Source organism: Neoarius graeffei, chromosome 8 (assembly GCF_027579695.1).
Source record: "Neoarius graeffei isolate fNeoGra1 chromosome 8, fNeoGra1.pri, whole genome shotgun sequence".
NCBI classification, from domain to species: Eukaryota; Metazoa; Chordata; class Actinopteri; order Siluriformes; family Ariidae; genus Neoarius; species Neoarius graeffei.
In genome coordinates this window covers 40,111,293-40,126,540 of record NC_083576.1, presented here as the reverse complement: position 1 = coordinate 40,126,540, position 15,248 = coordinate 40,111,293, and the positions used below count along the sequence as shown (strand labels likewise).

Genomic DNA, 15,248 nt, shown 5'->3' with positions numbered 1-15,248 from the left:
TGCACTATATAGAGTTTAAAAATCCATTACTTCCTAGTAACATGTAGTGCACTTATATAGAAATTAGAGAGACATTTAGGAGTCAACCCTCGTTACCAGGCTACACGTTTTCATTTCAGTTCAGAAACAAAAACACACGCGAGACCTCACACTTTAACACTAACCAGATAATTAAACAAACAAACAAACAAACAAACAAAAAAAGAAAATCAAACTTGAAGAGTGCGCTTTTTTTTTTGTTTACGTATTAGGTAGATGTGCTTATTACGTGTCAATTTGCGCATGCGGGACACTTTTGGGTCGTTTTCCGTTCATATTGGAGATCGCATACAAGTCTCATATAATTGGTAATGTGAACGGCCTAACAAAAAAATCGGATTTCACAACAAATCGGATATGGGTCGTTTCAGGTTGCAGTCTGAACGTAGTGTTAGACAGCATTTGTCTGCTACTCAAAATCTTCCAAGTTTAAGCACTGAGCACACTAACGGCTTAATTGGACGAACATCACTCAAGGTACAAGAAAGACTTGCATCAACTAGTCACTTGAAGTAACGGTTATTTAATTTATTTACAAAAATAGCTTGAATTGTGTATTTCCTTTTCATTCTGTAAAATTTTCAATTTCCTTCGAAGAGGGTTTTAGCTCAATGTGTTCTTACACCAAGCACGGGATATGGGCGTCTGCTAAATGCTGCATATACATAAGCATTTCCTACCAGACAGGTTACAGTGTAAACGTCCTTCCAAAGACTAGTAGACCAGTGCATACCTTTGGTTTTAGATGCCATAATCTTATCCTGTACGAAACTTAAGTTGATAATCTTCCTCCTGAAAACGGATGTAGCTGATTATATGGTGATTTGCAATAACTTTAGATCCAATGTTAGCAAACTGGCAAACAAATTCATGCAGAACACTAAAGTCCATTACAAAGACTAGGATAACACAACAATTAACTCCATAGCTAGCTCCGCGCGCGTTTATCACCTGTATGGTAAATAGCAGGAATTTATTCGTCAATCCTGGCCAGTTACCTAGCGAGACTAAATTACTAAAATAAACTCGGTTTCTTGCGAGAATCTGGCCACAAACAGCTGCAAAATTGGCTCTTCACTCTAGACAGGAAACACACGATCTATACTAGAGCAAGAAAGTCCCAGCTACAGCGACTGCTCTCTACGTAAAATATCTTACGTAGCTATAGCCCACTGAACTCTACAAATCTGGAGAACTCGTATCTGTGTCCGAAATCGCTCACTCGTTCACTACTCCCTATATAGGGAATTACTATATAGAGGACTATATCGTGAGCTCATTGGTAAAACAAACAAACAAACAAAAAAAAACCAAACACTTTCGGACACTAGTCCGTCGCGCTGGTATTTACGTCATTACTGTCGCACAATTAAAACGTGCCAGATCAGTCGGCTGGTGGGTTTTCAAAATAATAAATAAATGCATGTATTTTTGTGATAAATACATACTATACTAAGAATATTTCCCACATTAATCAATACAAAGTACCTGCAACTTTCAGGTTTTTTTAAATCAAGGATGAATACTTTCGTCTTTGCCGCTGCCTTTGATAAATCAAATTTGAGACTTTTAATTTGATTTCTTTCAGCGCGACCGCAATGCATGATGGGATATATTTCTTTGGTTAGTGACCATCGGTTGTACACTATTTTTTGTGATGCATTGTGGGATACTTTGAGTGCACTATATAGAGTGTAAATAATCCTTACTAAGGTTTCGGACAGCACTACAAAATGGCGTCCCCACTATACAGTGCCCTATATAGTGAGTAGGGAGCGATTTCGGACACAGAGCTGGCCTATTCCCCCGCTGTACGAGTGAAGCTATCTGGTCGCCATATTGCCACTCACTTCGCGTGTATTTGGCTTATGTGTTAAACTGTTGCATTTGATCAAAATTGCCCCAAGAAAAGCATCTCCTGACTCCCTCCTCATTACCTCCTCTTATTTTCTCAACTTCACAGCGCTCCCCTTCATTTTCATTGTTTTTTTCCTTTTCCGGTTCAGTCTCTGATAATTTTTTAATGACTCTTTTTCTACTATAATTATTTGTACGGAATTATTCCAGGTTTTTTTGTTTGTTTGTTTTTGTACAGGAAATCGTATGTCAGACGCCATCCAGGAAATAAGCCGATGACCGAGAAATATGACCAACCCTGATTTAAAAGTTCTTATCAATATACTTGCACTCAATTTAAACTAAAATCATGTCGTTAAAACAGACAATTATGCCTTTTATGTAAATTTGTGCAAGTGTGTGACATTTGGATGATCTACATTGTCAACTGTGCTTAGCCTTAAGTAAATTAAAATAACCATTGACCAAGCTAGAACAGTACCATCTCTTCTTATTTGCATCTCTCACTGCCATTTCTGCCCAAGACTATGGTCCTTCTTTCATTTAGGCTACTACGGTTAATTTACTCAGTTCATTTTTCTTTTTGAATTTGAGCCGTGAAGCTCGAGCTCTCACATTCAATATCAAACATGCCGAGACTTTGGCTTTGATCTAGCCCGTGACATTTCCATAAAAAAACTGACAAAGTCACAGTGTTCATCCCAGATATCAATGTCAAATTTTCAACAAAACAGGCAAGACGATGAGACAGATTTTCTGGGTTTTTTTCTTTCGCTCTCACAAATGGCACTGTGCACACGTGTAAAAATGATCACACACTATCAATACTCACAGGTGAAATGTTTGTCCACAACCTTTGACTTGATGGTTTCTACAGCTGCGCATGCAGCCATTTTTCTTGTAAGTTTTCTCACCAATTACATAAATAACTTATCCAGTTTTCTGTAGTTTCCAGTAGCCTAAATAGCCGTTCTGCTCGGCTATGTGAGTGGTAAGATGGCGGCCAGCTGGCCTCACTCTGACGAGCCTATGAGCTCTCCAGATTTTTACGTAGGGCTCAGTGCTACAGCCCGGAGAACGAGGCTAGGCACATACCATATGCAGAACAATAACCAATGAGCAGGGTTATACCATTGGGCTCTATATCAAATCTGGAGAGCTCATAGCCTCTTCCCGGCTGTACAGACGAGTGAAGCCATCTGGCTACCATGTTACCACTCACATCGCATGTATACTATTCAAAAAAAGTAGGGGATATTGGATTTACAAGTAGAATGAAATGCAGATCATGAGGTCAGGAAGGAAACAAATGACAGAAAAACATTAAGGAAACATTTGTCAATTTATTCGAAACCCTGTGTACAGTCAGTAAAGGACAGATTCTCCAGAATAAGGGTCAACACAAACACAGGGTCACACAGCAAATTTACCACCATTTTGAAACCGAGTCAGTAGCGGGTAAAACCCCCTCGGCGTGGCATACTCCTAACGAGACGTCCCAGGTCATTTTGGGGAATGTTATTCCATTCCTGTTGCAATGCTGCAGCAAGTTCTTGGACATTGGCAGGAGGTTGTTGACGTTGGCGTAGCCGCTGTCCAAGCATGTCCCAGACATGCTCGATGGGGGAAAGGTCTGGACTGAGTGCTGGCCATGGTAATCTGGTGATATTCTGCTGCTGGAGGTAATCTGTAACGATCCTGGCCCTATGACATCTGGCATTGTCATCTTGGAAAATGAAACGGCAGCCATAACGATGTGCAAACGGCACAACATAGGGTGCCAAGATGTTGTCCCGGTAATACTGCCCTGTGACACGTCCAGCAACAACATACAAGTCTGTTCTGCCGGCAGCAGTGATGCTTCCCCACACCATTACAGAGCCACCCCCATACGGATCATGTCTAATGACGTTAACGTCATGGAAACGTTCGTTACGTCGGCGCCAAACCCTCCTGCGTCTGTCCAGGAAGTCCACAGTGAACCTCGACTCATCTGAGAACATTACGTGGTTCCATCGGCGATCATCCCAGCGTTGATGATGACGACACCATTGGAGTCTGGCCCTAATGTGACGATCCCTCAAACAGGGAATGACACGAGGACATCGGGCGTGTAAGTGAAATCTGTGCAGTTGATTCCTGATGGTCTGGCCACTCACTACCAAGCCAGTATCCCTTCAAAGTTGAGACCTTATCTGATTTGCTGTTACCATACGATTTCTCAAGGCAATAGTGCGGATGAATCTGTCCTGAGCCTGAGTTGTTGCCCTTGGTCGACCGGATCATGGTCTATCCTGAACAGACCCTGTAGCACGATGTCTGGACCATAATCTGCTGATGACAGACTGGGAAACATTCAATGCTCTTGCCACAACGACCTGTCTTGTGCCAACCTGTAGCATGCCAAGGGCACGTAACCTCTCATCCTGTGTTAGATGGCGCATGGTCTCTGTTTAATTAATAACTTTCTCTTCAAAATCTTCCTTTGGAGTGGCTCTAACCTTCCAATTCAGAGTCATGCAAATTTGTGGCACGACCCCCTTGATCATCAGTAGCATCCCGTGCTGATCATGAGAGTGTCATTGATGTGTTTGGGTGATGAATTTCTTTGGAAATGCTTCCTCAGTAAGGAACTATACAACATGCTTTTGTATCCCTTTGTATATGTGAAAATTTGGATCTCAAAATAAAATATCCCCTACTTGGCTTATGTGTTAAACCGTTGTATCCAATCAAAGTTGCCCCAAGAGAAGTATCTCCTGACTTTTTTCCCCCTTCATTACCTCCTCTTATTTTCTCAACTTTACCCACGTTCCTTACATATCTTTATAGCGCTCCGTTATAAATAAACACAGTTATTGTTTTCTTCCTTTTCCAGTCCAGTCTCTGATCATCTCTTTCTTTTTTTTTTTAACACTTTTTGTATGTCACATAGTTCTGTGTGTTTCATATGTGGTTTCAGAGTTTTGGTGTCTTTTGTAATATTCTGCAGTGTAGAAAATGGTAATACAGAAAAAACCTATGAAAGAGTAGGGGTGTATACAGTACTACAAATCACTGATACTGTATAAATCACTTAAGGATTTAATTTGCACTTTAAAAATCTACTTCTTCCCTTTGTTCATTACACTGAAAAAAAGAGAGTGAATGTGCTTTATATTACAGCTTGGTAATATGAAGGACATTCACTGTCTGTGCACTATTGTCTTTGTCTATTGTCTTTGTTTTGTTATATTGTACAGCCTTTGTTTTGGAATGAATGAATGAATGAATGAATGAATGAATTGTATTTTCAACTGTCCCCATATTTTCATCATGTCCTGTCACATTTACATAAAATATCACATAAGAAGTGTGGAATACACCTTTAAGGTTATGACTTAGAAGAAGTGACATAATTTGACCAAGGTGATGCTGACATTGGTCAAGGGTGAATTTTCTCATTGACTTTTATGATTTTACACTTCTTTTTACTTTTTTTTGGAGGTTGACCAAAAGGGTCAGATCCTGTCACACTAAAATTTCCCAGTAAAGACTGAAATTGTTTGAAATCCAAAACATCTCTCAAAAGGTTATTGAAATTATTTTCTTGCATGTTAACAATTTTGATGCTAGCATGCTAACAGGCTGAACAATGGCAGTTAAAATGGCTAACCGTCAGGCCCTGTCACATCAGACCCTGTCACAGCCTAGTGTGAATATTGTTTGAATAAATAGACGTTACACTGTAAATTTGAGGTTTTTAATGATAATAGACAATGGTTTTGAATGTGGGTCCTCATTTACTTAGTTGAGTTATAATGACTGTAATTATTTCAGTTCATACAAATTGCATTTAGATGGCTCCAGTTAGTGCAGCTGAGAGACAAAGACAATATCGGGTATGACAAAATGCAGACCCTGAGAGAAGGAAGAAACATCTTCAGAGAGAAAGGGAGAGATGGAAGCAGAACAAGACAAGGAGGAAAAGTATTCATGAACTGAATGAGTGAGATCAAAGACAGGTGCAGATTATGGAGAGAGTTACAACAAAGATCTAGGCTTAAGAGAAAGGCCACAGGTTTACAGCTACAGCCACGGCCAGGGCCACATCCAGGGCCAGGACCACAGCCAGGGCCTTCAAGGTTAGAAAGAACTATAATCTCAGTATCACTTCATATTACAGCTTGGTAATAGGGTCATACCACAGTAGCATCTGCATTGTTACCTAGTAAATTACATGCAATTACTTATTACCATGAAATTTCGTAAGTAATAATGTAGACATTACCATGGTATTACCCTGGTGTTTCAGATCTGTAATATGATGTGGCATCATTTTGCTATTCACTTCTACTGTGTCCACTGATTAAATTTGCAGTTACATAATAAAATGTTCTTTATACATCATGATGTCATATTTCTATTGAACTACATCATTATTGAATAGAGTAACCTAGTGTAACTTTTTGACCCTTGTGTGACAGTTAATGAATGTGTGATGTATGTTGCAGGCAAAAGACAGGGGTGAAAGCATTCCAAGAAAGAGAGGAAAAAGCTTCTGGCCAAAGTGAAAGAGCTAGAAGAGGCTTTATCAGCTGAAAAAAAGATATATGTGTGCATGTGTGTGTGTATAAAATGGTTCCAGCAGGTGCTGTTGAGGTCAGGGTCTCCAGCAATAAAGGCAAAAAATGCGGGACAAGGAAACAAACCAACTGTAAGGAAATCCCTCTTCCAAGATGCATTGATTGGAGAACTGCGGGATCACATTCAGGAAAATCTGGAGGTAGACTGGGAGCAAAATTACATAGTAATTGTGTAATAGAGTAACAGAGTTGGTTGTGGCTCTGAACTGAGTAAAATAGTACAAGAGTTAATTTCAAGACACATTGAATAGAGTCAAATACCACCGCAAAGAATAAAATATTAACTGAATTGAGGAGAATTGACTGGAAAAACAGCTCTATCAAAAGAGTAACTTTTACTCTTTTTAAAGAGGGACTAAATTTGACTCTACACGAGATACATGTTATCTCACGTAGAGTAAAATTTTTGTCAATTTGAGTAAATTTTACTCAGGAAAATTTCCTGTGTAATCTTTGTGTGCTTCTTCAGTAAATAAAATGTGCACTGGTGCTTGTTTGCTCTCTTTTCTTTTTTGTCTTGGCATGCTCTGATTTTGTTGTCAATTTCAACAAATCTAAGCAGTCTTTTTAGTGATATGACTTTTTTGTATTCAGCACAAGTTCAGCTATAATAATATCAATGAAGTATGTATGTCATGATTGTACTTAAAAAAACAGATAAATGAAAATGTTGTAAAAAGCAGTTTTGGAATGTGTGAAAAAACATTACCTTACTCATTGTAATGAACCGTTTTGATCAATTGACCTGATGGGATTAAGAGTTGGCAGTGGGAGGGGTATTCACTCTTCTCATTGAATAGAATTTTTTACTCTTCTCATTGAATACTCCTCCCACTGCCAACCCTTTATCCCAAATCAATAGAGCAGATTTAAGTTTTTGTGCTTGATACATTCCTAAGACTGAATAGAATAACCTCAAGTGATCAAAATGGTTTGTCACAATGGGCAAGGTAACTTTTTTTCACACATTCCAACACATTTTTGAGGAAAATACTTTTAACTTTGGAAAAATTGCTCAGTCATTTTCCTGTGTATGCACTACAGTGCACACATATCAGCTAATATGCTCATAAGAAGTAGAAGAAATATTTATACTTACTCGAGTTGATCGTCAGCTGGATCGAGTCAAAGTTCAAAAAGGCACTACTCATCATCAGTGTCGCAGTTCTCAAGACTGAATTGAATCGCTCTCCTGAATCATGAATTGAATCAAATTGAATCACTGTCCTGAAATTGAATTGCTGTCCTGAATCATCTGAAGCACCTCCTCAGCATAAAATCCGCATGCCATCTCGCAACAAGTTTTACCTCCAGACAGGTAGCCTAAACTATGGCTGACAGATTTTATCCTGTTTATAGTGGGTGTTCCCACCATGAAAGAGAAACCAATTAAAAACAAAAGAGTGAAAGTGATTATCATTCCGTTACCATGTGAATCGTCTTTTATGAATGCATAAGTGGGCACTCAGCGCTCTAACTCTGATTTGACTGAGTGATCGAGTAAGGTGATAAGTTTTATGTTTCATCTAATTTAGGTAATTTAAAACATATAATATTATTTGGCAGTGCACACACAGGAAAGTATAAAGTTTCTGTCAATAAGTTTATCATGCTTGTATGATAAAAACATGCAAAGATATTAATCTAAATACATGACCTACTTGTTCTAAACCTGCCGAGCTTGGCCAGTGAATCTCTTGATCCCATGTAGTTAAGAAAAAGAATTGTCTGTGTGTGATAGGGTGTGCCAATGGGTCATGAAGCATTACATCACTGATGAGGATAGCCTTATGAAAGCAGAGCAGATGTTCAAGCAAAGATAAGAGGCAGAGGTAGCCATGGCCGAAATGTTAGAAAAACAGCCTTGGGCCCAAAGGGTCATTGGTTTGATTCCCTGGACTGGCAGGAAAATCCATGGCTGAAGTGCCCTTGAGCAAGACAACGAACCTCCAACTGCTCCCCATGCACTGGGTATGTGTGTCTACTCATTGTACATCGCACTGGATAAGAGCATCTGCTAATTGCCTGTAATGTAATGTATTGTAATGCAACTTAATACGTTTCAAGGATTTAACTGGAACTAGCCAAAACAATTAGCAAGCAAACTGGCCAAAACCACTTGCAAGTATGCCAAACAGATATCTCTGTCAATGCCCTCTTAGATGCTGAAAGGATTTGATACATGCCTACTCACACTTTATTTTCCTCATCTTTAAGTTCGAGATCTTACAATGGTACAGCTGTATAAGTGGCATTCACATGGCATGCCAGCGTACGGGTCAAAAGTGGTTTCCCATTGCCTTCTACCAGATTATTATAGAGGTTTTCTCCTCTCAACCATTCACACCTATGGACAATTTAGAGCCACCAATTAGCCAAACCTGCATGTCTTTGGACTGTAGGAGAAACCAGAGCACCCCCACACAACATGCAAACTTCACACAGAAAGGCCTCCGTCAACAGCTGGGCTCAAACCCAGAACCTTCTTGCTGTGAGGCAACCGTGCTCACCACTTACACCACCATACCACCCACGAGAAAGCTAATACAAAAATTATTATGTGTATGTGAAAAGGTGAGACGAGAAGAGGCTGTCAAAGGGTGAGAGGTCAACAGGGAGGGATGATTAAGGACACTTTTTCAAACGACTTGCATATATCCACTGTGGCTGGGATTCAGTGAGGACAGCCGTTTTCATTCGCTGTTCTCATTCATGCTGTGCACTAATACTTGATCACCTGGAAAAAATTGGTAGAGGGACATAGAGACATTACCATGTATACTGTTCAATTCCTCAGTCAAAGTTTTGTCCAAATTTTTTTATTCACTTTTTGCAGACAGTACAGAATAGTATATCAACTTTACATTACATCAGAGCATCTGCATGAGAGGGAAAGAAAACCCCAGCATAAATCCCACTATCCCACCCCACATCCCATGTCGGTTGTGGCCACAGTAAGCAACTAATTAGTTATATAACAACATTAAAAATAAATAAATAAAATAGAGTAAAGTAAATGAACAACAAAGAAAAAAAGGGGGGGGGGTTCTCTCTCTCCAGCAGCTAATTCTTTTAAGAAGTGTCCTGAGCATCATCAGGAATAATAGTAAGATTATTGCTCATAGAGGCTAGCAGGGGGCCCCAGGTTTTATGAAACAATGTCAGAGATCCCTTCTGTGAGAACCTTAACTTCTCTAATTGCAGACATCGTAAGATTTCATGTATCCAGCTGTTGTGAGTCCGGGGAGAAACATGTTTCCATTTGAGAAGAATGGTACACCTGGCCAGCAGGGTAGTGAAGGTAATGACATGCTGTGCAGTAATGGGCAAATTTTTGTTTGGAGGGAGACCAGAGCTAGAGACCAGAGGTTTAAGCTGTGACACATGGAACGTGGGGTGGATGCGTCGCATGGTGAGTGGTAGTGCCAGTCTGACAGAACATGGATTGATTACCTTACTGATGAGTAAGGGTCATAGGTACCTGGTAGCCAGCTTGTGGGAGACGGTTCTGAGTGGCAGGTGGTGTGTGGAGAGCATGACTCATTGTCCCACCTAGTAGGTGGGCGCCTTAGAGCGGTGTTTGTCGGCCTGCCTCTTGGATGCAAGGGCGGAGCGAATGAGTCTTCTCCAGGCCAATGCCCACGTCCTCCTGCAGCGGCATATGAAGATCTGGGCTGAGAGTACGGCGACCTCCTCCTCTTGGTTGGGGAAGAGTGGTGGTTGGTAACCTAGGGAGCACTGAAAGCATGAGAGACCTGTGGCAGATGAAGGAAGAGTATTATGAGCGTATTCAACCCCAGGTAAGTACTTACTCCAAGAACCGGCATCCCTGGACGCCATACACTTGAATGCCACCTCCAAATCTTGATTCGCCTGTTCCACCTGACCATTGGTTTGGGGATGGAAACCTGAGGAGAGACTACAGGAGGCCCCAATGAGTTTGCAGAAGGCCCTCCAGAACTGCGTAGTGAACTGAGGACCCTGGTCAGAGACGATGTCAGTGGGGAGTCTGTGTATGTGGAAAATATGGAGGATGAGTAATTCAGCAGTTTCTTTAGCTGTGGGAAGCTTGGGCAGAGGGATGAAATGGACTGACTTGGAGAACCGGTTGATAACTGTGAGGATGCATGTGTTGTCACCTGAGTTGGGGAGCCCTGTGATGAAGTCCAGGGCGATGTGAGACCAGGGTCGATGAGGAGTCGGGAGGGGTCTTAGCAAGCTGGCAGGGGGTTGATTGGCTGTCTTGTTCTGGGCACATGTGTCGCAGGCTGCCACAAACTCCTGGACATTTTCCTTGATGGATGGCCACCAGAAGCATTGTTGGATAAGTGCCAGGGTTCGAGCAGCTCCCAGGTGACAGGCCAACTTGGAGCCATGACCCCACTGCAGCACTTGGGTTCACACAGAACAGGGAACAAACAGATGGTTAAGTGGTGTGTTGCTTGAGTTACCTTCTCCGGGGTCCTGCTCCAGGGCCTTCTGCACTAACGTCTCTACCTCAAGTAGGGCGGCTACCACCAGACAACGTGGAGGGAGGATAGTTTTGGGGGGTTTAGACTCCTCCTGGTGAGAAGAGAATATCCTGGACAGGGCATCGGGTTTGCTGTTCTTGGAGCCTGGGCAGTAGGAAAGCGTGAAACGGAAACAGGAGAAGAAGACAGACCATCGGGCTTGCCATGAATTGAGACATTTGGCAGACTTGAGGTATTCTAAATTCTTGTGGTCAGTCCAGACAAGGAAGGGGAGATCCGACCCCTCAAGCCAGTGCCTCCACTCCTCCAAGGCGAGCTTGACAGCCAACAGCTCTCTGTCGCTGATGTCGTAGTTTTGTTCAGCAGGGGACAGCCGGTGAGAGAAGAAGGAGAGGGGTGGACCTTGTCATCACTGGCCCTCTGGGAGAGGATGGCTCCGACCCCTGACTCGGAAGTGTCGACCTCCACAATGAACTATTTGGCCGGATCGGGTATGGTGAGAATGGGTGCTGTGGTGAACTTGCGCTTGAGCATGGAGAAGGCTTTCTCTGCTTCCTCACCCCACTTGAATGGGCTCCTGATTGAGGTCAATGCCGTGAGATGTCCGGCCAGCGTGCTGAAGTCGCGGATGAAGCGCCTGTAGAAGTTGGCGAACCCCAGGAAGCGCTGGAGCTCTCGTCTTGAAGATGGGGTGGGCCAGTCAGCGACCCGGGCATGTTGGTCAGGCTGAAAGGGACCACGAGGTACTCGTAGTGACCAGTGGTGGTGTTAAAGGCTGTCTTCTAATCATCCCCCTCCCTGATCCTGACGAGATGATATGCATTGCGTAGATCTAACTTGCTAAATATCTTGGCTCCCTGGAATAGTTCGAAGGCCATGGTCATGAGCGGTAGTGGGTAGCGGTTCTTGACCATGATGGCATTGAGACCCCAGTAGTCAATGCAGGGGCGGAGCGACTGGTCCTTCTTTTCCACAAAGAAGAATCCCACCCCTGCTGGGGAGGAGGAAGGGCGGATGATCCCAGCTGCCAAAGATTCGGAGATGTATTTCTCCATGGCTTGCCTTTTGATAGGAGAGAGAGAGTAGAGTCTTCCCTTGGGTGGTGCTGTCCTGGGTAGGAGGTTGATTCCACAGTCATAGGGTCTGTGAGGAGGGAGGGACACTGCTTGGGTCTTACTGAAGATGAGTTTAAGGTCCAGATATTCTGGAGACATGTGAGAGAGGTCAGGGAACTCGCTGGCTGAAGGCTGCGGTGGTTTGGTGGGAGGCAGAGTGGAATTCAGACAGGAAGCTAGGCAGGACTGGCTCCAGCCTCAGATGGTGTTGTCAGCCCAGTTTAGGTGGGGTTTGTGCTGCGTTAACCATGGTAATCCTTAGACAATGGGCACGTGGGGGTCATTCATGACGTGAAGCCGGATGGTTTCTGAGTGGTTACCAGAAATCCTTAGGGTGAGCGGGGCGGTAAGGTGGGTGATGGTGGTCAAGCTGGTGCCATTGAGTGTCAGGACAGTGAGAGGGACATCGAGAGCGAGTAGCGGGATTCCCAGACACTTGGCGGTGGTGGAGCAGATCAGGTTCCTGTCTGCCCGAGTCGATGAGGGCCTGGAGGTGGTGATGCTGGTTGTCATGGATAATGATGAGAGGGAGTAACGGACGATTAGTGGGGAACTGGTTCTGAGCATTGCCCACCTGGGCCCCTTGATTCAACTGGTGGGCTTGTCCTTTTAGTGGGCAGGCTTGGCAGATGTGTCCCAGCTGACCACAGTAGAAGCAGGCCCCCGTGCTTCGCCGGTGATGTTGTTCCTCCACTGACACCCGAACACGGTCTGCCTGCATGGGTTCGATGGACGCGGCAGGAGGTGGAGAGGAGGTGAGGCTGGAATGGTTCTTCTCTCTCCTCTGTTGCTGGACCTGGGCATTGATGCGGTTGGTGAGGTCCATGAGGCTGGAGAGGTTCAATGGCAGTTCCCGCAACACCAATTTGTCCTTAATGGCGTTGGACAGGCTGTGCAGAAACGCGTCGATCTGGACACTCTTGTTCCAACCGCACGGTGTTGCCAACATCCGGAAGTCAATGGCATAGTCTGAGGTAGACCTGGACCCCAGGCGCAGCTCCATGAGCCCTCTAGCCGCCTCCCAGCCGGACAGAGAGCAGTCGAAAGTTTGCCTCATCTCCTCGAAGAAATCCTTGAGACTGGAACAAAAGGGTGCATCGGTGTCCCAGACTGCTGTTCCCCACTCTCTGGCCTTGCCGGTGAGGAGCGTGATGGCATATGTTACTCGGGAGTGTTCTGTGGGGAAGGCCAGAGGTTGCAGCTCTAAGATCAAAGGGCATTGAGACAGAAACAATCTGCCAGTACCTGGTTCTCCATCGTAGGGCTGAGGCACTGGAAGTCTCGGTTCTCTGAGAAAGGCGGTGGCAGGAGCTGAAGTAGGAAGCAGGGGTAGGCACGGCTTGAAAGTGCTGAATCTGCATGGTGAGGAGGTTGAGTGAGTCGGACAGGGTAGTGAGGTTTTGGGTAATTTGCTGTAGGTCTTGTTGGTGAGTCCCGAAGAGAATCCCTTGTTGCTGGATGGCTGTTCTCAGGTGGGCGAGTTCCGCTGGATCCATGTTGGCCAGAACATACTGTTATGGGTGATGGAGGTGAAGTTTGGATCCAGAAGCAGAAAAATGCACAACAGACAGTAATCCAATAAATAAGGTGATTTAATCCAGGCGAAAAAAGGGTGTGGCAAAAAGGTAGCAAAACAGGACAAAAACACAAATGGCAAAAATAATCTGGGTAACAAGAGACAAAAACCTGACAAAAACAAGAGACAGGTATGGACAAAAACACTAAAGCAAAAAACCATGAACAAGAAAAAACTCTTGGTGCAAAAAAACATGAACTAGAAAAATAGCTAGAGGGAAAAAACATGAAAAGCATGAATGGCACAGAAACGGCTAGAGAAAACAATGAGACATTCTAGCAAAGTCAGAGTCTGAGAATGGCCTTTAAATAAGCAGAGGTGAAAACCAGGAAGTGAGTTCAGGTGGGATGGAATTCCCATCCTGGATCCGGATCAGCACTGGAGTGGGAGATCCATAATCTCCGGAGTGGATGTCCAGGGCGGAGCATGACAGAATTTGGAATTGTAACAACTTTTGAACTTTGGGAAACAGAGGAACAGGAAGCAGGCTTCAGAACAGGTGAGTTCTTTTATTTTAATCTATTTTTCCATGCCCAAATACACACATGCACGACGGGGTGTCACAACTCTCTCATTCCTGACTGCCTGAAAGACACACAGAGACACAGGTTAATAGACAGCCAGTAATTTGACACAGGTGCACCTCATCACATGTTACCCACTGGTTCAACCTGCCTCGTTGCTGTTCACAGCTGATGCTTGACCATGCCCCCTCTGCCACATACCCCCACTGTCCGACTCAGGCCAGGGAGCCATCCAGCCTGCAGCTAACTCCCCCTTGGCGGGAGAGGTAATCTGCCACCACCATCTGCACCCCTGGCCTGTGGGCCACCTTGAATTTAAAGGGCTGAAGGGCCAGATATGAATGAATGATCCACACATTGGCATCCTTCATGCGGTGGAGCCACTGGAGCAGGACATGGTTGGAACAGAAGGTGAATGGGTGTCCTAGCAGGTAGTAGTGGAGAGTGAGGACTGCTCACTTGATGGCCAGACACTCCTTCTCTATTGTGCTGTACTTCAACTCTTGCATGGAGAGTTTGCAGCTGATGTACAGCACTGGACGTTCCTCCCCCTCCACCACCTGGGGAAAAAACAGCCCCATCCCTCTGTCTGACACATTGGTCTGTAAAACAAAAGGGAGAGAAAAGTCAGGAGAATGCAACAGTGGGCCCCCACACAAAAGTGCCTTTACCTGAGCAAAAGCCCATTCGCATGGCTCCGTCCACTGGACTAGATCTGGCTCCCCCTTTTTAGTGAGGTCAGTCAGCAGGCTGGTGACATCCAAAAAGTTAGGCAAGAACTGCTTATAATAGCCAGCCAGCCCCAGGAACCGCCTCACCCCTTTTTTGGTCTTGGGTCATGGGCAGGCTACAATCGCTGTAGTCTTATCAATTTTGGGATGCACCTGCCCATGACCCAAGTGGAAACCCAGATACCATACTTCCACCCACCTAATTGCACACTTCTTTGGGTTTGCTGTGAGCGCCTCAGTGACCTCAGAACCGCCCTCAGATGTTATAGATGCCGATCCCAATCATTACTATAAATGATTATATCATCC

General features: G+C 44.1%; 1 protein-coding gene across 2 annotated transcripts in view; it reads right to left on the bottom strand.

Annotated features, from left to right (window-relative positions):
* The window catches only part of taf7 (TAF7 RNA polymerase II, TATA box binding protein (TBP)-associated factor), an 87,310-nt gene extending 84,441 nt beyond the window's left edge, over positions 1-2,869 (bottom strand). The window contains exons 1-2 of one of the 2 annotated variants that reach the window (XM_060927634.1): positions 991-1,390; positions 773-831 (exon numbers count right to left, since the gene is read on the bottom strand). In XM_060927634.1, coding sequence (XP_060783617.1) covers positions 773-791 — 19 coding nt within the window. In that variant the 5' untranslated portion in view covers positions 792-831; positions 991-1,390. Of the gene's footprint in view, positions 1-772; positions 832-990; positions 1,391-2,728 lie in introns of those variants that run through there. The other variant, XM_060927633.1, reaches the window with a different exon arrangement.
* Between the last annotated feature and the right edge of the window lie 12,379 nt (positions 2,870-15,248).